Source organism: Eubalaena glacialis, chromosome 16 (genome assembly GCF_028564815.1).
Source record: "Eubalaena glacialis isolate mEubGla1 chromosome 16, mEubGla1.1.hap2.+ XY, whole genome shotgun sequence".
Taxonomy (NCBI): domain Eukaryota; kingdom Metazoa; phylum Chordata; class Mammalia; order Artiodactyla; family Balaenidae; genus Eubalaena; species Eubalaena glacialis.
The window spans coordinates 18,424,779-18,450,657 of NC_083731.1; the positions used below are offsets into that span (position 1 = coordinate 18,424,779).

The 25,879-nt window shown below is 36.5% G+C and overlaps 1 protein-coding gene across 2 annotated transcripts in view; it reads right to left on the bottom strand.

Moving 5' to 3' along the window:
- Positions 1-25,879, bottom strand: part of GPC5 (glypican 5) — a 1,093,847-nt gene that overhangs the window by 1,045,550 nt on the left and 22,418 nt on the right. For both annotated transcript variants that reach the window (XM_061170941.1, XM_061170940.1), the window contains exon 2: positions 2,577-2,738. In XM_061170941.1, coding sequence (XP_061026924.1) covers positions 2,577-2,738 — 162 coding nt within the window. The remainder of the gene's footprint in view (positions 1-2,576; positions 2,739-25,879) is intronic.

Sequence of the window (25,879 nt, forward strand, 5' to 3'; positions counted from 1 at the left end):
ATCCAAAGGTTTACTTCAAAAACATGCTCCCGTGGAACCCCATAAGATCTATGAGAGAAGGGACCATACTACATCCCAGTCCAAAGTCTTTTATAACCCACAATATGGCTAAAAGGACAGGGTAGTACTGTTGAAGTAGGAAATAAAAGTGAAATATTAAAAAATAAAAAGATCAAAATGTAGCACATCTACTTACAGGACTTAAGCAGTGAAATGATTTCCTCCATTAAATTGCTCTCAAGCAGACTAAGTTTCCCACTAAAATGTATTAGCTTCTTTCTTCTTAGGAAAAACAAAGGCTGATTTGTGTTCAGACATTTTAATTACATAGAAACTAGACAGAGGGCTTTTACTTATTGATAAAGTAGCCTGTTCAGTTATGATACAGCAAATGTGATCTCTCAAATGGCTTTTAGCACATATATTTAGCTTGTTTTTATGGAACTAAGCCTAAAGCTACTTATTCTATTCATTAAATTAAAAGCAGGTATTCTTCTTGTAAGAGAATTTGTTACAGTAAAGTTAGCCTTTAGGAAAATTTCTTCTAAAGCTGTCTTGCCTTCTCATGATTCTTAAATAAAATTGACATGCCACAAAGGGAGAACATGACAATTTATTATAACAAATTATATCTGAGAAAGGCCCTACTTTTTTCACTTTTATAATTGATATTTAAATACACAGCAAAACTTACCCTATTAAATATATCAGGTACAATTTATTAAACAAAAAATAACAAAAATTATACATAATATTACCTGACACTCCAGTAGAGATAATCTCATGTCCTTATACTACTGATAAGTTGTCACCAAACTCTTAGCAATATCACCAAAAGTTTTCAGCAGCCTAAACCCATGTTAAAAGTCTAAACATTCCAGGTTTTATATTTTTCCCAATCTTTTGAATTTAATGTGCTCTATCTTGATCAATTTATCCAACAATAGGTGAAAAGGTTTTTAGAGTATATTTGAAGACAGAAGAAAATGTTCAACTACCATTCATTGAGTCCCTATGTGATAGTAACTGCTGGCACTTTCTTTCACCTATATGGTTAACACTGCTATCCAAAAAAGTAGGTTTGATTTGTCATGATCTTCTTCGGCCAATACCTTCTTACTTGGAGGGATTTAGTTTTGACATTAAAAGATGAGAAATCATAATGAAGCTTCCCTGTTCAAAAATCTTTAATGACTCTCTCAAACTCAAGTTGATGTTTTAAGTCTTCTTCCACATGAGTCCAACTTACCTTTTCAAGCATATGGTCCACAATTCCCATCCACAACTCCCTGTTCTGGTAAGGTTGATTTATTCACTGCCCCCTTTATCTCTAAAATGTATTTTCCATATTGTACACACTATCATTTTCATAAGAAAAAATCATTACATCACTTTCTGTGGGTGGTTAATATCTTCTAGTTCAGTCAGTTCAAGCCACCAATCTTTGCTTAAAAGGCATATCAATATATTTGCCCCCAACAATTTCACATGAATAAATTCCATAACATAAATAAGGTTGTTTTCTAAGACATCTAAAAATATTACTGGATTAAAACATCTTAAAATCTGACATGTCACAATTTCTATAAAAAAAATCATCAATTCATCATGAACTACAATTTAATTCAACTTAAATTCTGTCCTGATTTATTATATTTATTTTATTTAATAAGTATAGTTTTAAAAATTAATCAGCCTTGTGATTTAGTTCTGTATGTAAACAAAGCACAAATTATTTAAATAGATTGACATTAATATACTTATTAAAAAGGAATACTAGCAGAAGTTATATTTTGCATTGAACAAAAGCAATAACTTTGTTTGAAAAGCAGTGTAATCTAAATATTTTCATTCTAATCATATACAGAATAGCTAGTGCTTTATAAAAGGAAAAATAAATTAAGCTATTTTATTGTAGCAATAAGGAATTGTACAGAGGAGATGACTAAAATAAGAAAAAGATCATCTGTTTTCCAATGTGTGTTGTAATTTTATAACCCATTAATTTTATTTCTGAATATATTGTTTGAATTAAGGTTGAGTTCTGGTCATAGCTGACCCTTAAACATCCAATTAATATTTCCTATTTTACTATTTATCAGACTTGTCTACCCTTCGATATATCACACTGGTGTTCTTAGGAAAATCACATGAAGTAGTAGAGGAAAAAATTAGACAAATATTTTTTAATTATATTTTTGAAAATGAATCTATTATTACCCAGTTAAAAATGATGAGACTTTGTTTTATAGACTATTTTAATAAAATCTAATAATCATGTCTGTTCATACTGAAGTAAAACCATGGGTCAGAGTATTGCGGGATTTGGCAGAACCCCCAGAAAGGCATAAATTTCACTAACATTACAGAGTCCCTACTCCAAGCCAATTTATATGCCCCAGAATGACCTCAGAAACAAGCCGTGAAGGTCAGAAAAAGCTAAAACCTCATTTTATACCAGAATAATATGCAAAGACAAAGAAGTAAACCTAGACAAATTTGCCAGTATAATAATAATAATAGGTAAATTACATAGCAAGATTTATGCTCAGTTTCAGAAATCAAGATACATTTACCTTGAAAGGCAGCTGTGTTTCGAGATATCAGAAACTTTAATGTAGAGCTGGATGTTTGAAGCACCTGCTGCATATCTTGGCGAGCTGCGATTTGATAACTTTCCTCCATTTTCCTGGTGCAACATGCAGGTTTTTTGGCTATGCAAACCTGAAGATCAGGTCCTGGAATACATAGAATATTTTTCATAATAATTACCTGTTCATTTAACAAACATTACATGTTACCTATCAGACATTAATGATCAGCACTGCACATTACAGGTTCATGTTCTATATGCCCACCAGCAAAATGATACCAGTGGGTCGACACCAGCCTTAGGATACCCTGGACCCCACAGCAAGCTGTGCCAGGAACTGGCCCCATCCACCGGCAGGCAAAAAAACACAAACACAGGAAGGTTAAAAAATATGCTACTAAACAACAAATGGATCACTGAAGAAATCAAAGAAGAAATCAAAAAATACCTAGAGACAAATGAAAATGAAGACACAACAATCTAAAATCTATAGGATGCAGCAGAAGAAGTTCTAAGAGTGAAGTTTATAACAATACAAGCTTACTTCAGGAAACAAAAAAAAAAAAATCTCAAAAGAACAACCAAACCTTATACCTAAAGGAGCTAGAAAAATAAGAACAACAATGACAACAACAACAACAAAAAAAAAACAATGTTAGTAGAAGGAAAGAAATCATAAAGCAGAAATAAATGAAAGAGAGAATTTGAAAAAAAAAAAAACAGTAGAAAAGATCAATGAAACTAAGAGCTGATTCTTTGAAAAGATAGACAAAATTGATAAACCATTAGCCAGACTCATCAAGAAAAAAAGCAAGAGGGCCCAAATTAATAAAATTAGAAATGAAAAAGGAGAAGTTACAACTGACACCACAGACATACGAAGGGTCACAAGAGACTACTACAAACAATTATAGCCCAATAAAATGGGCAACCTAAAAGAAATGGACAAATTTCTAGAAATGCACAATATCCCAAGACTGAACCAGGAAGAAACAGAAAATATGAACAGTCTAACTACCAGTAATGAAACTGAATCAGTAATAAAGAAAAAAAAAAATAGTTCAGGACCAGATGGCTTCACAGGTGAATTCTACCAAACATTTAGAGAAGAGTTAACACTTATCCTTCTCAAACTATTCCAAAATATTGCAGAGGAAGGAAGCTTTGGAACTCATTCTACAAACACAGCATCACCCTGATACAAAAACCAGGCAAAGGTATCACAAAAAGAAAATTACAGGTGAATATTACTGATGAAAATAGATGCAAAAATCCTCAACAAAGTATTAGCATACCAAATTTTCAATATTATATTAAAAAACTCATACATCGTGATCAAGTGTAATTTATCCCAGTGATGAATGGATGGTTCAATATCCCCAATCAATCAATCAGTGTGATAACCACATTAACAAATTGAAGAATAAAAATCATATGATCATCTCAATAGATACAGAAAAAGCTTTTGACAAAATTCAACATCCATTTATGATAAAAACACTCCAGAAATTGGGCAGACAGGAAACATATCTCAACATAGTAAAAGCCATATACGACAAACCCAAGCTAACATAATACTCAGTGGTGAGAAACTAAAAGCATTTCTTCTAAGATCAGGTACAAGAAAAGGATATCCACTCTTGCCACTTTTATTCAACATAGTGTTGGAAGTCCTAGCCACAGCAGCAGACAAGAAAAAGAAACAAAAGGAATCCAAACTGGAAAGGAAGAAGTAAAACTGTCACTGTATGCAAATGACATGATACTATACATAGAAAATCTTCAAGACACCATCAAAAACCTACTAGAGCTCATCAATGAATTCAGTAAATTTGCAGGATACAAAATTAATATACAGAAATCTGTTGCATTGCTATACACTAACAATGAACTATCAGAAAGAGAAATTAAGGAAACAATTTCATTTACAATCACATCCAAAAGAATAAAATATCTAGGAATAAACCTACCTAAGGAGGTAAAAGACCTGTACTCAGAAAACAATAAGACACTGATGAAAGAATTTGAAGACAACATAAATATATGGAAAGATATACCATGTTCATGGATTAGGAGAATTAATATTATTAAAATGACCATACTACCCAAGGCTATCTACAGATTCAATGCAATCCCTATCAAAATACCAAGAGCATTTTTCACAGAACTAGAATAAATAATTTTAAAATTTGTGTGTAAACACGAAAGTCCCTGAATAGCCAAAACAATCTTGAGAAAGAAGAACAGATCTGGAGGAATCATGCTCCCTGATTTCAAACTATACTACAAAGCTACAGTAATCAAAACAGTATCGTACTGGCACAAAAACACATACATATATCAATGGAACAGAATAGAGAGTCCAGAAATGAACCCACACTTACATGGGCAATTAATTTATGACAAAGGAGGCAAGAATATACAATTGGGAAAAGACAGCCTCTTCAATAATGGTGTTGGAAAAACTGGACAGCGACACACAAAAGAATCAAACTGGCTACCCTCTCACACCATGCACAAAAATAAATTCCAAATGGGTTAAATACCTAAATATAGGGCCCGAAACCATAAAGCTTCTAGAAGAAAACATAGACAGTAAGCTCTTTGATATCTATCTCAGCAATATTTTGTTGGGTATGTCTCCTCAGGCAAGGGAAACAAAAACAAAATAAATAAATGAGCCTACGCCAAACTGAAAAGCTTCTGCACAGCAGAGGAAACTATCAATAAAATGAAAAGGCCACTCACTGAACGGGAGAAGATATTTGTAACTGATATATCCAATAGGGGTTAATATCTAAAATCTTCAAAGAACCCATACAACTCAATATCAAAAAAACTAACAATGCAGTTAAAAAATAGACAGAGGTTCTGAATAGACATTTTTACAAAGAAGACATACAGATGGTCAACAGACACATGAAAAGATGCTCAAGATCACTAATCGTCAGGGAAATGCAAATTAAAACCATAATGAGATATCACCTCACATTGTCTGAATGGCTATTATCAAAAAGACAGCAAATAACAAGTGTTATCAAGGATGTGGAAAAAAAGAGAACCCTTGTGCATTGTTGATGAGACTGTAAATTGGTGTACCTGCTATGGAAAATGGTATGGAAATTCCTCAAAAAATGAAAAATAGAACTATTATATAATCCAACAATTCTATCCCTGGGTATTTATTTGAAGAAAACAAAAACACTAATTTGAAAAGATATATGCACCCCTATACTCAATGCAGCATTATTTACAATAGCTAAGATATGGAAGCAACGTAAGTGCCCATCAATAAATGAATGGATAAATAATGTGATATATATATATATATATATCATATGTGACATATATATCATATGTGATATATATATAAAGTTACTCAGTCATGAAAAAGAATAAAATCTTGCCATTTGTGACAACATGAATGGAACTAGAGGGTATTATGCTAAGTGAAATAGGTCAAACAGTAAAAGACAAATACTGTATGATTCCACTTACATGTGGAATCTAAAAACCAAAACAAATGAACAAACACAACAAAACAGAAACAGAGTCATAAATACAGAAAACAAACAGGTGGTTGCCAGAGGGGAGGGGAATAGGGAAAGAAAGAAATAGGTGAGGGAGATTAAGAGGTACAAACTTCCAGTTGTAAAATAAATGAGACACAGGTATGAAATGTAAAGTGTGGGGAATATAGTCAATGACTACATAATATCTTTTTATGGTGACATATTGTAACTAGACTTATGGCAATTATTTTGAAATGTACTGAAATATCAAATCATCATGTTGTGTAACAGGAACTAACATAGAGTTGTACACCAATTGTACTTCAAAAACAAACAAACTCATAGAAAAAGAGATCAGATATGTACAGGGAGTTGGAGAAGGGGGAACTGGATGAAGATAGTCAAAAGGTACAAACTCCCAGTTATAAAGATAAGTACTAGAGATGTAAAGTACAACGTGATAAATATAAATAACATCGTTGTATGTTATATATGAAAGTTAAGAGAGTAAATCCTAAGAGTCTTACCACAAGGAAAAATTTTTTTTCTACTTCTTTGATTTTGTATCTACAACAGAGGATAGATGTTCAGTAAACTTATTGTGATAACCATTTCATGATGTATGCAAGTCAAATCATTATGCTGTATACCTTAAACTTATACAGTGTTGTATGTCAATTGTATCTCAATAAAACTGGAAGGAAAAAAAAGCTACACTGAGACACCACCTCACACCCATTAGAATGACTACTATGAAAAATACAGATAATAACAAGTGTTAGCGAGGATGTGGAGTTATTAGAACACTTGTGTACTGTTGGTTGGAATGTGAAATGGTAAAACCACTGTGGAAAACAATATGGCAGTTACTCAAAAACCTAAAAGTAGAATTACCATATGATCTAGCAATTCTACTTCTGTATACATACCCAAAAGAATTGAAAACAGTCTTGAAGAGATATTTGTACACCATATTCTCAGCATATTATTCACAATTGCTAAAACATGGAAGCAACTCAAGTGTCCATGGATTGATGAATGGTAAGCAAAATATGGTATATACATACACTGGAATATTATTCAATCTTAAAAAGGAAGGAAATTCTGACTTATGCTACAACATGGATGAACTTTGAGGACATTACACTAGGTGAAATAAGCCAGTCACAAAAACACAAATATAACTCCACTCATATGAGGTTCTTAGGATCACCAAAATCATAGAGACAGAAAGTAGAATGGTGGTTGGCTGGGGCTGGGCAGAGGGGGGAGACTGGGGAGTTACTGTTTAATGGGGACAGAGTTTCAGTTTTGCAAGATGAAGAGTTCTGGAGGTAGATGGTGGCAGTGGTTTGTATAACATAAACATATTTAGTACCACTGAACTGTGCACTTATAAAGTGGTTAAGATGGTAAATTTCATATTTTACTGCAATAAAAAAAATTAGAAACAAATCTTGCTAGTATGATTAACAACTCTTATCCTAGACAGGAGCCCAGGGCAAGCCCCGTTATCCATAGCAGGTACGCTAGAGAACAGAGAAAAAGGTATGCGGCGTGGAATAGTGCCTAAAGAGGAAAACCCTGAGGGTGCATCATGGGGTGAGCCTCAGGGCATCCCAAGCCTTCCCAGGTTTCAGGACAATTGTATTTACATGGCCCAATATAATACAGTTATTCCCTTATTTTAGGGTAGGAGTAAGGGTTATGGTCTTTGATCTCTGCAGAGTTTCACAGCTTCCACATTAGCTCTTCACTGACCAACTGTAGATCAGCAAACATAAAATATGCAAATGTGCATGTGTGTACACACACACACACACACACACACAACAGCCACCTTTCAAACTCCTCCTTTTCCACACAGATTCAGCCTCAGGCTTCAGTTTGTGTAAGTTAGACAAATAAACAGCAGCATGCTTGAGCATTGCACAAAGGCTCAGACACATAAAATGTGTCACAGTAGGTAACATCTTGGCAATTGTTTTTTATTTATATTGCCTAAAGTTATACAAAGGCAAATTCCACTTCAAACAGTAAAATTGACTTAAAGAAAACAAAGCTGTCTTCTCAGCTTTCTTCCTAAATGGAAAGATTAAGGAATTAGAGTTCAGAGAAAAACAATGATAGAGACTGGGGAAGAGAACCAATGAATAAATATTAAAGGATATAAACATATTTGGTACAGGAAAGACTGCTAGGGAATAAAAATAATGATAATAGTAGCAACAACAACAATAATAGAATCTCTCTCCAGAATTTAAATACCTAACATCACTTTGCTAGATCACCAATGAATAAATATTAAAGGATATAAACATACTTGGTACAGGAAAGACTGTTAGGGAATAAAAATAATGATAATAGTAACAACAACAACAATAATAGAATCTCTCTCCAGAATTTAAATACCTAACATCACTTTGCTAGATCACATTCTTAAACATGGCCCAAGAAGGCCCCAAGTTGGACCACTTCTTCCTTCCCTCCTGCTCCAGCCTCATCTCAAGTAACATCAGCCATTGTACTCTTCCCTTCACACACCAGCCTTCTTTTATTTCCTCATATTCACCAAGTTCCCTCTTTCCACAGAGCCGTTCTGCATGCTCTTCCCTCTGTCTTAGACAGTCTTGCGGCAAACACACACCTTCCCTGACTTCATTCCCATCTATTTTTCTTTAGATCTTAATTCAGTCTTCCCACAGGAACTTTCCTTAACCCCACCGACAGCTCCAGTCCTTACTCTATGCCTTTGGACTGCCCCTCATTCCTCTTCATTGCACTTATCATGGTTGCAGTGTTATGTTCCTAAATGTGATTACTAATTAATTAGTTCCCTCATCCGTACTACAAAGCTCCAAGTGCAGGAACTTTTACTCATTATCGTATGCCAGTTGTCCAGCTCAGAGCCTAGTATAATACATCATAAACACTCAATTTTCATTCATTAAACCAACAATCAAGGATCTACTATGTATATGCGTTATCTCATTTAGTCCTCACTTTAACCTTATGACATAGGTACCATCACTACCACATTTTACTTGTGAGGAAATGGAGACATAAAGAGGCTTTAAAAGCTGCCCAGTGACACATACTTACATAATACAAAATGGTGGAGCTGGTGTTCGGAAACAGGCAGAGTGATTTCCAAGCTATCATATTCGCCACCACTCTACTGAGAGGAAAGCAATGGCCTTCAATCTATAAATGGTTTGTGTACAGACAAACCTGATCATATTCAATTCCTGTTTCTAAAGAAGTCATCTGTTTGGAAAGTTGCAAGAAAATACATTTTAGGTTAGGAACCATCCAAGGAGTTTTATTCAAAAATAAAAATAGGCTAAAATATAAAGTTAGAGAGTTGCCATTTGCCTTTGTGCCCAATTTTTTTTAATTTTTTTTTTTAATTTATTTTCTTGGCTGCGTTGGGTCTTCATTGCTGAGCGTGGGATTTCTCTAGTTGTGGCGAGCAGGGGCTACTCTTTGATGTGGTGCGCGGGCTTCCCATTGCGGTGGCTTCTCTTGTTGTGGAGCAGGGGCTCTAGGTGCATGGGCTTCAGTAGTTGCAACACGCGGGCTCAGTAGTTGTAGTATGCAGGCTCTAGGGCGCATGGGCTTCAGAAGTTGTGGAGAGCAGGCTCAGTAGTTGCGGCTCATGGGCTCTAGAGAGTAGACTCAGTAGTTGTGGCACACGGGCTTAGTTGTTCCGTGGCATGTGGGATCCTCCTGGACCAGGGATCCCCTGCATTGGCAGGCAGATTCTTAATCACTGTGCCAACAGGGAAGTCCCTGTGCCCAATTTTAAATGGTGGAAAGTACGCTTAGAAAGATGCTGCAAATTACCTTGACTGCTTTCTAAACATATGTGGAAGAGAAAGCATCATGTCTCAGCACACTCTGAATAAGCATGGCTAGCAACTTAGACCACTTAGAGCAAACACATCCCTCAAGCTGATGAGGATCTGCACTGATTAATCCAGACTTTCATTTAGCATCTTGGAAGTTGGTAATGCCAACATAAAGCTAAACTCCAAACCAAATCAAGACTACAATTCAAAGACCTAGTTATGTCTAATTGGCACGATATTTTTATCAGTAGTAACTTAAGAGTTAGGGTCGCAGTGGAGGGGGGGAAAGAGTCCACAAGAAACTAGTTCCCTTGTTTCCTGTGTCAGTCCAAAAGACAGGAGAGATGAACTACACATCCTCAGGGAAAGGACCATATCTTACATTTTATTCACAGTATAAGCACAAAGGACATAATAAGATGCTTGTTGATCAAACGCCCAGACTTCAGTTCTCCCATTGTAAATAGAACTAGCATCATAAGAAAGCAAAGCCAAATGGACCCCAAACAGATACTACATGGTAACAAGATATATTTTTAAAATATTTCAAAGCCTGGCTTCAAAGAACATGGCATAACCGAGGATGCTTATGAAACAACAAGAGTACGCAACCCAAGCTCAGGTGCAGCAGCCGTGTTTCTGATCAGTAAAACCAAACTCTGCAAGAATTAAAGTGCTAAAAACAAATGAAATTAAAAATAAAACAGCAGGGTCCTTGCTGAAGGGGCCCTCGACCAGAATTGTGTGGGCTTTTCTGGATTGCCTACCCAGAAGCAGCAGTACTGGTTACTACAGTTTCCTTTCTGTTCCCGCACTTAAGAAACTGTTAACAGCCATCTACCTGCTTGTGTACTTTTGTTAATATGTTAAAACAGGAACATTGGGAGGCATTCTGGAAAGATGGTGGCAGTCGCAGCATAGTTTTCATGATCTCCAAATCCCCACACGGACCAGATAGAACAACTTGAAATCAAATCCAAAAAATACAACAAAACTAGGTGACGTAATATCCCCACAACCTTCAAAATATATGTGGAGTGGGGGAAAAACAGCAACAGCCACAGATCTTCACAGTATCAGAGTCTGGGCAGGAGAGAGAAAAATGAAGCAGAGGGATAATGTCTGAAGGACCTAAGGACAGATGAAGCCCCAAAGAGCCAACCAGAATTCACAAGAAAGCACAGTGGACCAATTTGTGAACAGCAGCTGAAATGGAGAGTTTTGTCCTCTCGATCACTGGATGTGTGCAAAGGAGCCAAGATTAAAATGAATGAATTAGCAGGAGCAATCCAGACCCCTATGAACTCTCCAAAGAGATCCAGCAGGCTCCTTTCCAAGGAAGAACCCCACGAAGAAGAGAAACGTCTGGAAGCGGAATTAAAATTCAACAGAAGAAGAAGTTAAGAGACATACACAGAGAAGGTCCAGACCAAAGTGGGAAGGGAAATAAATCCAGGAAATTTCAGAAAACAAGCAGCCATACTTTTAAACACTACACAAAACCAACAGAAGAAGAAACTCTGTAAAGTCACAAAAACTCTTCTGAAGTCTATTTCAACCTAAATTTCCAAGGAAAAAAATCAACTTCACGTGAACTGAACATCAAAAAATATTGAGGTCAAATCTCACACAGAGTTATTACAATAAAAAAGGGAATAAGGAACAGAATAACATCCCTACAGACAAAGAAATCATGCCAGAAAGACATGCCCTCCCCCCCAAAAAAAATAAAAAATTCAGCCATGCTATTTCAAAACAAGCTAAAAGATGACATAAAACATGAAAGAACAGAACAAATCAGAATTTTAAAAATTCAGATACGAGGTGACAGTACTCAGGAAAGAAAGATGAAAGAAAAACATTCTGAAGAGAAGACTAAACTAGAAGAAACACAGGAGCCAATCACACAAAGGTAATACCTTAAGAGAAGCAGAGGGTGGAAAATAAGGAATTGTGAAAAATCAAAAAGAATGAAAGGATTTGAAAGACAGTGACAAAAAAAATATTGTTTATAATGTAAACCCCTGAAGAAGAAAACAGGACAAATACTGAAACCTGTATTTTATTCTATGCTGAAACTGTTGTGAGGGTGAAATGGGATAAAACAAATAAGTAATTATGGACTCTTCAAATTCTGTTCTCTAATTCTATCCTGTATCCTTGAAAATCAGGATTTTTTTAGTGAAGAAGAAAAGAGATACAGACATAATAAAGAAGAGATTAAGTAAAACTCTGCAAAATAGATAGATAGTGGGAAGAAGCCGCATGGCACAGGGAGATCAGCTCGGTGCTTTGTGACCACCTAGAAGGGTGGGATAGGGAGGGTGGGAGGGAGACGCAAGAGGTAGGGGATATGGGGATATATGTATACGTATAGCTGATTCACTTTGTTATAAAGCAGAAACTAACACTATTGTAAAGCAATTGTACTCCAATAAAAATGTTTTTAAAAAAAGACCATAAAGATATCAAAAACAAAAAACAAAAAACTCTGCAAACTTGACTTAAAGTAGCAATATGAAAGCACGAAGAAAGTTACCTTTAAAAAAATATATTTCCTAGTTTCACTGAAAAGGCCTAGGAACAATGAATAACTGAGTGGCAAAGGGTCCCCCTTGTGCCCAGATTATAACCTTGAAATACCAATACTCTCAAAAAGAAGTCGGTGCTTCTCTAAGAAATGCCTCCCTCTAGGTCTGGGGCAGGAAAGAGATAAGATGACAGACTAGCTAAAGCATCTTGTCCACCAGATAGCAAAGAAGCTAGGGTCAAATAACCCTAGTTATTTGCTAATAGACTTGCTAGTAGATAGCAAATAACTACCAGGGTCATATGAAAACGGACTCAGGAACCATATTAGTCTGCCAGGGCTGCCATAACAGAATACCACAGACTGGCGGCTTACACAACAGAAATTTATTTTATCACAGTTCTGGAGGCTGGAAGTCCAAGACCAAGGTGCTGGCAGGTTTGGTTTCTCTTGAGGCCTCTCAGATCCTTGGCTTACAGATGGCACCTTCTCTATGTGTCCTCAGGTGGCCTGTTCTTTGTACATGTGCTCTCCCCATGTCTTTCTTCTTATAAGGACACCGGTAATATTGGATTAGGACCCATCCTTATGACCTCATTTAACCTTAGTTACCTCCCATCTCCTAATACAGTCATATTAGGGGCTAGGGTTTCAACTTAGGAATTTGGGGGAACACAATTTAGCCCATAACAGAAGCCATCTTCAACTATCATACTAAGTGAAGTAAGTCAGAAAGAGAAAGACAAATACCATATGATATCACTTATATGTGGAATCTAAAATATGACACAAATGAACCTATCTATGAAACAGAAACAGAACCATGGACATAGAGGACAGACTGGTGGTTGCCAAGGCGGGTGGGGGGCTTGGGGGAGGGATGGAGTGGGACGCTGAGGTTAGCAGATGTAAGCTATTATACATGGAATAGATAAACAACAAGGTCCTACTGTACTGCACAGAGAACTATATTCAATATCCTATGATAAACCATAATGGACAAGAATATTTTAAAAAGATTATATATATATATGTAACTGAATCACTTTTCTGTACAGCAGAAATTAACACAACATTGTAAATCAACTGTACTTCAATAAAAAATATTAAAACTGAAAAAAAAAAGCCAACTTCAAAACATTTTTGCTGGCCAAACATGGGACAATTTAAGTATCCCTAATAATAATTGCAATGGATTACAACAAATCAAATAAGCTTAAATCCAAGGGTTTTCTGTATCCATGCTTTTTCTTACAAAAAAAAAAAAAGACAACTTTTAAAATAGTACCACTGATTGATAATATACATTCTCTTTTTATTTCAAACATTTACCTCTCCCCTAGCCAACTTGCAGGATTTTTATGTTTGTAACACGTATCAGCTTTGTTGATGGTTGACATAGGAAAGGGCTTTGGTGTCAAGACATTGACATCAAGATATACTTTAGGTTCCCCAGAATGGATGTTACGTGTCATAAAATACCAAATTCTCACCAGATGAAAATAGGGCCTTGGAATTCAGAGTAGTAAGGTGATACTGGTAAATTTTTCTCTTTCTGTCTTTTCTGAGAGTGTCTTCTTGCCATACATCCTGAAACTGATGATCTGTGAAATGTTATTAGGGTGAAAGGGTTTTGACTGAGTCAAATGTATTCCTTCATCCAGGTAGAATAAAAAATACTTCAGTCCATGTATCTAGCAAGAATCATGACAATGGCATTGGATCTCCTGAGAGCTGAGTAGCATCTGTTCCCTCTCCTGGAATTTCCTTTGAAGCTTTACCTCTTCCTCACTCACATACATGTTATTTAGATGAAATTGATACACACAAAAGGATGAAAACATAGCATTCTATCCTGTCAGCACAATGATTGATTCAGAAATAGACAGCCAGTCACAAGAAAGAAATGCAGAGATATTTGCTGAGGCCTCCAGGAAAGCAAAGCTTTCTCTTTTCTGCTGGACCTGAATTTAATTATGCAAGAATGCAAGGTTTGCAGATGCCGTAGTCATTTTCCAGCTCAGAGTAAAGCCTGGATCTACCACAGATTCTTCAGTTACCTACCTTATCCAGAAATCTAGCCAATACAACACTAATAATATTTCCCAGGATTATGGCAGGCCAAATCGTTCCACTCTCTTTTATGGTCTATTCCAGAACATCAAAAGGATGTGATACTAAATGCAGGGTCTGATAACACTCTTTTAGTGGCCATTCCAGTTCTCTGCTCTAAAATGAAATAAAATGTGTTATGTCCAAGAAATAACAAGAAGGATTCCACTTGCAACATGGCAGTGCTAGCCACAGAAAGCCACCATTAACTGGGCAAAATACAACAATCAATGACCTGAAAGCCCTAGAGAGAGAACAAAAGAAGAAGGATTCTGGACAGGTGTCAGTATTTGGAGGAATGGGAAAGCATGAGGTTAATTTCTCATCTCTGTGGCATTTGTGCTAAAACCTGTTTAACAGTCTTAAAGCTCCTTCCTTTCTAACTTCTGCCAGCCCTGACCTGAAGGGCTGCCTAACAGTTCCTGATACCACCCTGCATCTTGGTGCTTTCCTGAACATTTGCTTTGTGTAGTTAGTTGATTCCATTTAATTTGCTTCTCTCCCAAGACTACAAGCTCCGATAGGATAAGGACCACGTTTGCCTTGTTTCCCAATGTATTGTATGTAACTAGCACAGTGCCTGGAACAAAAGATCTTCAGGAAAGTATTAGTCTCCTTCCCTTTCTCCTTACTTGCACATAAATATTTTGCAAGAAGCCTAAAAAAGCACTTTCACGGCTTAAAATTAATGAGATAGTTTTCCATATAGATCCAGGATGAGCATATTGCTGAGGACATTAAAAACTGGTTCAATAAACATTTTGAAATAGTATTTATGATGATCGTATTTACATTTTTACAAATATTCCTCAATAATGTACCACTGTAATTTAAAGATTCATCTTTTTTCTTTTCTGGAATACAGGCACTGTCCTCTAAAAGTATATATTGATATTATTCATTAAAATAAAAAAAAAATTTTTTCATAAGAGTATTAAGTGTTTCAGCTATTAAGGGTTTTTTATGGTTCTGGATTCAATAAAAAATGATAATAAAATTCAATTGAAAATTCAATAAAAAAATAAGTAACATTTGCCAATCTACAAATTTAAACAAATAGGGTCAACATAATACCCACTGGTAGAACAGTAATGCTGTCCCTCGCATATAAATGGCATCATTGGTCCTTCAATGGATAATGTATTCAGTTGTTTTTCTAGTCATGGTTGATGAATGTTCACACAAAATCACATATTTAAATCCTTACTTTTATAACCCATAACAAAGCAATTCTAACATGAAAGTATGTCCTGAAGCAGAGAAAAGGTCTGCTAAATGGAATGCTTTCTCAAACTTGAAGTCATGAATTTGGAGTCGACACTCTCTGACATGTTAACCAACTCAGGAGAAAAAGCTGAAATACATATTAATACATATATCTGTTAAGAACCAGCAAAAGTAGAGCCTGTTCCTTGAGGGGTGGAAAAAAAAAATCAATTACAATCTCATCCCCTCAGTTTTAATGAGCCCCAAACTGTTCTATAACCAACAATCCACACTGTTTCTCTAAATGAAACCAGGCCCATGCAGCACGGCTCCCGCAAGCCAGGCTGAAGCTGAGATTCTGAACTATCTGGCACAGGAAACTGAGCATTACTTCTCCATTTTCAAGGATGTATTTGCATCCACGGATGTCCATGGTCTAAAGACCTTGTCGGTGGTGGGGTTAGCGGTGGGGAAGGAGAGGAAGCTCCCAACCATAAATGGAGCCCAGAGCAAAATGAATTGTCTGCCACAATTCCTGTGGAATCAGCCCACTTCACAGTAACCCCCTTTCCTCTGAGAACTGCTCTCTCAACACCTCCACAGGAGAGGTCCCTGCCAGCCTCAGATATGTCAGGTGACCTCACATCTGATTAAAGTTTGCTTAACTGAAAAGCAAATAAGTGATTGAAACAGAATCAACTCGACTGTTTCATCTGAGAATTTAGCATTGGAGCACACAGAAAGTCTAGTCTGTTTTCCATCAGGCTGTTTTAATACATAATTTAGGAGTGAGGTGCCCATGCTATTTCACCATGGAGACAAAAAAGCAAAGTGTACAGAGTAGAGAAATGAAGGGAAAGCCATCAGAGTTCTCTATAGTTCCTACTGTAGTTCTTTTCCGAGACCAAATTATTTCCCCTATTTTGGGGTTTCATGAGATACACCTAAGGCTTATAATTAGTTTGTGTTTCTTGCAACCAAAGTACCCAAGTTAATACTCTAGTGGAGGGGTAGCAGGAAAGAATGAATTGATCGATGTTATATAGAAGGATCTCAGGAACCGTGAAACACGTTGAAAAGCCCAGGCAAAGAAGCCAGACTTAGAAATTGTGGGTGGGCAGGCAGAGTGCTTTTGGGTAGAGAATGGTGACACACTCAAAAGTGTCCCAACCCAAACACCAAGGCTATCTTTTGTGGCTAGAAATAAATTATGTATTAAACACAACTCTTCACCAGCTCTACTACAAGGAACCCCACTGCCACCATGTTTGTTAACACACACATTAAAGGGAACCGTGTCACCCAGATACTTGTGAATAAAAATAAACAAAAATCCAACTCAAATTGGCAAAAGCATAAGGGATTTAATTAGTTCAGAAAACTAAAAGTATAAAGTAAGTATAGTTCTAGGCAACTTTTGACATCATTGCTTTAATGGTCTCACAGAGGACCTGCTTCCTCTCTGTCTCTCCTCTCTGTCTCCCACAGATTTTGCTCCATCCTCAGTTTCCCCTGGTGAGCACCCCCAGACACTCCAGCCTCACGCAGAAAAATGGCTGCTGTAATTCAGTCCATACCACTCAGAAGAGGAAATATACTTCAGATAGTCCTTATAGAAGAAAAAGAAAACTTTTTCTCAGAAGTTCCAGCAAACCTCTCTTCACATTTCATTGGCTCTGGCTGGCTTATGTGCCCATATGTGAACAATCACTGTGGCCAAAACATGAAGGATGTTGACTGGTTTAAGACAATTAGGAGTTCAGGGTTGGGTAAACTGCATTCAAACTACGTGTGAGAGACAGAGGGTAGTTGGTTTCAAAAGAACAAACAAAACTAGGGTACTGTGGGGACGACAGTGACTAAGAAATGACAAATGACCACCACAGGAGCAACTGATGTCTCATTTCACATGGGAGTGCCAAGTCCTACAGCACTACACCAGAGGAAGCCCAAACTGACTACACAAAACAGACATGGACATACAAAACGCACCTTGGGGTCTCATGGGGATACTTAGTGGGGATGGAAAGAAACAACCAGGGACAGTTTCTACATTGTCAGGTAGAAGTTCATTAGTAGTGAAAGATGGGCTTAACTGTACACATAACATCAGTTATTTGCACACAATGGTAAGACCTGGAGGCTTGAGATGTGCAGCTTATCCCATTTCATTTTCTGTCTTGTAGTGTGAGTTCTAAAGTAACAGGATGGTAGAAGAACACAGTTTCTTCTCCACTCTCCACAAATTGGCAGGGGGGAAAATGGTCCCAGATAGGGTATTTCCTGTCCCGTCGACTCAACATCCATGGCATTGTGTTTGGCATCTAATAGTCTCTAGAGCTTTTTATATATTGAGGTTTTTCCTGGTTGTGATGTAGATGAAGTCTTCTTTTATGTTTTTGCTTCTTTTTCAACATGTCCATGGATATTGGGAGATGGGCCATTGAAAATGGCCACTTATGCTCCCATCCGTCTAAGAACAACTCCCAGAATTTAAAAAGAGAATAAAAACTGCATGTTTGACTGGTAAGAGTATAGAATGGCATGGCCATTTTGGAGCATGATTAGGTGACATAGATTAAGGATATGTAAATTTTATGACCCAGTCCTGAAATGAAAAATGTAAGTCCAAGTTAATAACAGAGATTTCTGTGGTGAATGGCATTGCAGGCAGACAAGGTACCCACCACCAGGATGACTGATGAGTAAAACGAAGGGGATAACATGGTAGAGATAAGTTACACAAGTAGAGCTCCACATGGCAACATGGATGAACTTTAAAAGAATCTTTAAGTGGCAAATGTAAGAAACAAAATGACATCTTTGGCAGGGTGACATTTAGTAAGCTTAAATTATATATATGTTACACTACTGATATTTTTAAAGATATGTACATATGAGGAAATACATCAAACAAGAGTGGTTTAGGCAAGCAGAGGGGAGTATGGGGTACAGAAAAGATGAATGGGATGGAAAGAAAGGGATATTATCAAATAAGCTGAGAAAGTTCTTGCACAGGCTGCTAATAAATGTGCCACAAACTGAGAAGTATAATAATTCTACACTTGAGTGCCTTAAAGAAAACAGAGTAATAACAAAACACGACTTTATATTAAACTTTACATTTATTTTTAAATAAAAATGAACAGTCTTAAGACTGTAGAGCAGATATACATACAAATGAATAGTGGCAAGGAACACCAGCTAATACCCTCAATTCAATCCCAACCTGCTAGAATGCATTTGCTCTAAGAAATGTTTTCCCCAAGTTTTCCATATCTCTCAGTCCTACCAAGTAAAAAAGACACTTTGTTTTCTACTGAGGATCATTTCATCAGCATCAATCTCTGACCCTATTCCTCTGGGGAAGATTTTTTCATAAGCAACAGAATAAACTTCCAAGCAATAATTCCATTTGAAACCCAAGCAAACACAAATACCTGCTAAATTAAAGAGCAAATGGCTTTAGATCCTTCTACCTCCACACCTTCAAATATTTCTAAATCCAAACCCATCTTCACTTCTCATCTCAGAAAAATGTATGTCTCTTCTCCCGTTGAAGTTGGATCCAATGTGCATAATCTAACCCCTCCTGTTTTAGACAGGTTCTCCAGAGAACAGAACCAATAGGATATACTTGTACCTATATGAATAAGATTTATTATAGGGAATTGGATCACGTAATTATGGAAGCTGAGAAGTCCCACAATCTGCTGTCTGTAAGCTAGAGACCCAGGAAAACTAGCGCTATAAATTCCAGTCCAAGTCCGAAGGCCTGAGAACCAAGAGAATCAATGGTGTAAGTTCCAGTTCCAGAACTGCTTGAACATTCAGGCAGAGAGAAAGAGAGAGAGAGAGAGAGAGAAAGAGAGAGAGAGAGAGAGAGAATTCAACCTCCCTCTGCCTTTTTGTTCTGTTCAGGCCCTCAGTGAGTTGGAAGATGCCCATCTACAATGGGGAGGGCCTTCTGCTTCACTCATTCCACCAATTCAGATGCTAACCTCTTTATCTGAAACATGATCACAGACACACCCAGAAATGTTTAACCAGCTATCTGGGCAACCCATGGTCCAATCAACTTAACACATAAAATTAACCATTACATTTCCTATAATTTTAGGCACTTCATTCATCTCATTATCTCCTCTTGCTCCTTTAGGATTTCCTGCTTCTATCTTTCTCCTAGCTACTTTCTTACAGCAAATTCCCTAAATAATGTAGTTCCTCTAATTTACACTCTTTCATGTCATCTTTTATACTGTTGCCAGGATGAACAACCTAACACGAGAATATTACTGTGCTACCCAGCTTAAACTTCTTGCATGTGTTCCTGCTCCTCAAAACAGTGTTTTTTAATTTTTTCTTTTAAAGTGGTTTATAGATCTTTGCATCAAGATCTTTGATAGGGAGAAGGCAAAATGCTTTATGAAAATGAAGATTACCAAACTGGTTGAATCACGATGTCTAGGGGAATGACTAGATCTTTATTTCTAAGGGACACTACAGGTTCTTGTCTTGCATACTAACATTTGAGAGACATTGATCTCTTCCTCATCATCCACTTTGCCTCATCTCACACCATCAACTCCACTACCTTTGAGCATAGAATGTTGTTCCATCATTTCCAGGCCTTTATACCATTTCTGCCCCAGGCTAGGATGCCCTTGACCCCTCTCTTCCTTTTTTCTTTCTACTAAAGACTTTCTCATCTTTCCAAATTCAGTTCAAACTTTTCTGAGGGCCCCTGTTAGGATTACCCAATCCCTACTTTGAACTCTATCAGCTCTGTCCAAAACACTATCTTAGTATGTAAAATATTTTTATTCTACATTTTCTTCCCTCCTAAAAACCATCAGCTTCTTGAGGAAAAGGACCTTGTAATTTCTCCTTTATCTGATAAACTACTAATTAGTGTTTGTCAAAGAAGAGAAGAGAAGAGAAGAGAAGAGAAGAGAAGAGAAGAGAAGAGAAGAGAAGAGAAGAGAAGAGAAGGGAATGGAGGAAGGGAGGAAGGGAGGAAGGGAGGAAGGGAGGAAGGAAGGAAGGAAGGAAGGAAGGAAGGAAGGAAGGAAGGAAGGAAGGAAGGAAGGAAGGAAAGAAGGACTGGTTATTCTACATTAGTCTATGAGTTGTCTTGAAGAGAAATAAAAAAATTTTTTATTAAAATAGTGCTCATAAACTAGATGGTTTTTAAATATACTATAGATAAGACAGGATTTTTTTCTAAAACAAACTCAAAATTGGTAAGGCACATGAAAAAATGTGCCTTAAAAATCTTTATGTTCAAATAAGCATTTATTCCTTCAGAACAACTTAAAATTTAGCATTAACCAAAAAAAAATTGCTTTTGAATTTTTTGAATTTAGAAAGAAGAAAAATAAGGAACAAAAAGTTCTTACCTAATGATTTAATAGTATAGCAGATAAACACACTAATCCATTTTACCCAGGAAATGAGTAAATTATGGAGTAGTAGACTCTGCATCTGAAAAAGTGTTAACCCAAATACTGGAATTCAGAAAAGGAAAAAAGGTAAATAGCACTTTGAAAATTGGTTACGTTTATTATAGAAAAGCTCTAATAATGAATATTGGTTACATTTATTATAGAAAAGCTCTAATAATATATCCAGACACATTAAAAATTAACAAAATGATGGGTTAAAAATCCTAGCACGTACCTGGTGTACAGCAGGCTGTCAAAACTGGTATTTGCTTTTCTCTTCTCATATAGCTGTGATAACTAAACATCCCATTTAAATGACAAATAAACATCTCATTTTAAAATTAACAATCTATTTAGATGTCTGCCCTTGAGTCAGCTGAGATACCCTATTTCTACCTGCAGGCTCCATCCCACTCCAGATTCTAGTATTAAGTGAATCCTAGTCAAGGGTTCAATTAAGTACCCAAAATTCATTCTGCATTGGTTCAACACATTTAGTACCTTTGCTTGTCCTGACATACTTTCATACCTGAATTCCAGTAACTAAATTATACTCCTACTGTTTATTCCATTTCCAACAATGGGGTCAAATTGTTTTCCCCAACCCATACCAGATTGCCAGCCTCCGTACTGGGCCCAGTATCACCCAAAAACTTGGGTTATCAGTCATGACTATGATATCCAGAGCAGGGGTAACTATATTCCAGGCTGTATCTAAAAAACACTGGATTCTGGCAGTCTTCACCCACCACACTTTACTATCTAATCCTGCCACCAACTCCGCCAAAAGAAGTCACTCTTGTCCCAAGAAAATCCAGCAATGTCATGATGAAATAGAATTGCAGGTCCCCAGGATCCTGTAAGTCTGCAGAAATCTATCCCTAAGTAAAACCAATCAACTGCTATGAGTTCCCATCCTGCTTCTATTACAGTGCAAGAGATTATATTTCTTATTACCTCCATAAGTTTAATATCAGATTTATGATTTAGAATCATTATTTGCAAACATTACACAAAACTGAGGTCAGAAATCTTCTTCATTTACAAAATAATTATAATGACTCATTTCTGTTTCCTATCACTGGCCATTTTATTCCAAGTATGTATTATGATTGATTATTTTATTTCTAATTGTTTCTTACTTGACTTAGAAACTTTTAAGTAAAAAAAAAAAAAAGGAATTGTATGCATACAGTAGTCTTTTTAAGCCCCTGTGTATCTGAGGATGCCTACTATCTTAAATACAGTTTCCTTCCAAAGTCTGTATCTTCCAGCTTCCAGTATTGTAGAGAAGTCCAACCTCAACCTGCCTATTTGTCCTTTTAGTAACCTCTCTTCTTCTGACTATAAGTTTAAATGACTTTTTAAAGTACTAATGGTTCAAAAATTTTACCAGACTATAAATCATTTCAATAATAAAAATGGCCTCAAAAACAATAATATAAATGCTTAATAAATGGCCAAGACTTGAAACCGGCAGCAAGGCTCCAAAGCCCATGCACTTAAAATATTAGACCATAATGCTTCAAGTCTCTGACTCCATAATATTTCTTCTATTATTTCTGAGACTGCCTTTCCTATTCTTTTCTCTCTCACCCTGACATATTTATCAGTTGTTGGATCTTTCGACTGTATCTTGCACTCCTCTCATCTTTTTGTTCATAGTTTACATTACTTTAACCTTTTCTTCATAATTCAGGAGGAACTTCTAAACATATCTTCTAATTCAGTCATTCAGGTTCTATTTAGCTTATTTTTCATAGGCTTCACTGCATTCTTTAAGAAAACCATGAATCTGACCTTCAAGAATCCTTTTCTAGTCTCAGATTATTTTCCAAGATGTACAGTTTTGTCTTATGAATGCAACATGAAATATGAATGAGAAATTAGGAGGTACTCTTTTTTATTAAACATCTCTCAGACTGAAATTCTGGATCTTTTACAAGTCCAGTTGGTTTTCCATTTTTACATGTACCTTATAGAAGTTATCTGTTTTATGATGTATTTGGAGTTGCAATTAAGTTTGTTAAATTTTTAGATTTCTGTTGTTGAATTTCAGACCCAGAAACGAATGTTAATAAATGTTTTCAGTCATGCTTCTTTACTAGCTGGGCGACCCAGGAGTCCAAGTGGGATAGGGAAGGGTCAGCATTAGGAAGACACTGTGGAACAGGGAGTTTCAAGGCTCTGCCCAATTTTCTATACTATTTTTTAGGGTCTCCAGGGTGATGCTTCCTTCTTCAGCTGGTACCCCTGCCTTTGCTGGGATCAACATTAGCAGTGGCCCTGCTTCACTTGGCATGCCAGTCTTGTTAGGGTGCACATATACTTTGTGAGTTCCAACACGGGGAACACTTTAGGAAACAGCAGTATAATCAATACTTTTCCTCTCATCCGCTGTCTCATGGCCCACCTCCCTGGTGGACCCTACAGTTCTGAGCCAAAAGGTGTTAGTGAGGCTGCGTTAGGGTGACATTTCTGACTTCTGGAACAACTATTTTTCCATGAGCTACAGCAAACTGTAAGCTTATTGGTCCCTCCCTCATTCTTACCTCCATGAACTTTATCATGGAGAAATTTGTCAAATATTTTGGTATTTGGGTGATATTCCACTGTGGTTTTCATAAAACGATACATGTTTTCCCTATTTTATTGCTTAATGACTTTTATCATAATGTGGAGGATGGGGAGGAAAAAGGAAGAGTTAAAATGCTAACATTCTGAATTTCACCTTAAAAAGTTTCCACCTTAAAAAGTTTATCTCCTTCTTAACGTGCTGTTTTGTTTTTTCTTTTTTATTAGAATGGAACTTCCTGAAGAGGTATGCCTCACAGTACATAATTGTAAAAAAGGACCATCACATCCCAAAATAACTGTTAGCAGTTCTTTATGACATTTAACAAGTTTCTACCTCAGAATACACAAGTAAATAAGCTAGCAGATTCTTTGAACAGAAGCTAAGAGAAAAAGGTGGATGATTCTACAATCCTTGAAAGTGTTTACTTGTTCACCCTCTGGATGACTATGGGAGGTGATATTGATTTATAATGACTGGTAGAAATGTGCTTATGGTAGGATCACAATGATGCCTGATAGAGTGAGACCTTGAGTTGCATTCCAAGATCTACTCTTGCATTTTCTCCATTTTAAGTCACTAAAAGATGCCTCATAAATTTATTTATACATTATTTTAAGGAGGAGGAACTATTTTATTAAATGCACACATTAAGAAGTTATTTCACAAAACATCAAAAGGTAAACATAAACAAATAATAGAAAGGAGGAAATAGTAGGAATAAATAGGTAATTATGCTGCTGGCACTGGGGGTAGGCAAATAAAAGAGAAAAAGAATAAACAGCTTGACACACAAAAAGCCAAGAGTCTCTTGATTTCTCAACTTTAAGAAATAGAGGTACAGGGGAGGTGGGTTATTCCATGAGGATTGCAGCTATGTTCTCATCAAATATAAGATGGTCACCTACCTTTGATTATTGAAAATGGTTATGTTATCATTTCCCTGACAAAATGAAATTTTAGGGCATATAATGTAGAAAATTTTTTTAAATTACAAAGGAAACCCACACATCTGAAAGTTCACTAGCCTAGAAAGTGGGATTAAAAAGAAAAAGAGTTGGATTATCAAATCCCACTCACAGAAGCAATGACTCACAGAATCACAAACTTGACTCACAGAATCACAAACTTTACTAACTGTTCTAGGGATGCAGGGAACTGTGAGACACAGGTAAAGCCAGAAGGAGTCTGAGGCCATCACTGCAGCTCCCCAGCTCCCTCCTTGTCACATTAACATAAACCCAGGCCCAAAGTTAACACGAAAGGTTACTAAGCAGTGGCTCAAACAAGAAGAGCTATTTGGTCACAAACTATCTCCATTTTATACTCTGATAATTACATAACTGACAGTGACATTTTCCTATGGCCCATGACGCATAAACTCATAAATAATTCTGAGGGTTGTTTACCATAAGCAGCCTAGACAGGCTTCGTATACTCTGCTAAAAGCATTCCATAGGTCATGAACATCAGGAGGATCTATGAGCATCTTTAAAATTTTGACCTGATCATTTCTTCTCTTCTAACCAAATACTTAATTTCAATCTCACACCATACTGTCAGGCATCATGATATTTCTCACTACAAGGAAAGAGTCTCCTCTGCACTGTCTCTTCCTGGCCAGGAAGACCACTACCCAAATATTCCATATGTGTCTTCTCTATCAGTTAAAGATATCTCGTCTACCAGCTTAAATTGTTTATATCATCACATAATCTATTCTAAAAGGACCCATGGAAAACTTCTTGTTCCTTACTTGTTCTTCCTAATAACTGCTCTGAATATGTAACTAATTGCATTATTCTTTGAGTGGCTAACAGGAAATTCAGAGCCAAAATTTTCAGCCCAGCTCACAAGTGTTCTGATTAAAATGTACGCTATTTCAAGTCTTCATCTTATACCTGATTTCATATTATTTTTCCTACTCTTACTTTTCATATCATTTCTATACTTAGATTCATGTTGCTTTTCCCACTATTATTTTCAGATTATATAAACCTCTGCACGTTGATTTAAACTAGTATTAGAAGAGCTAGGATACAAACACATATGTAGA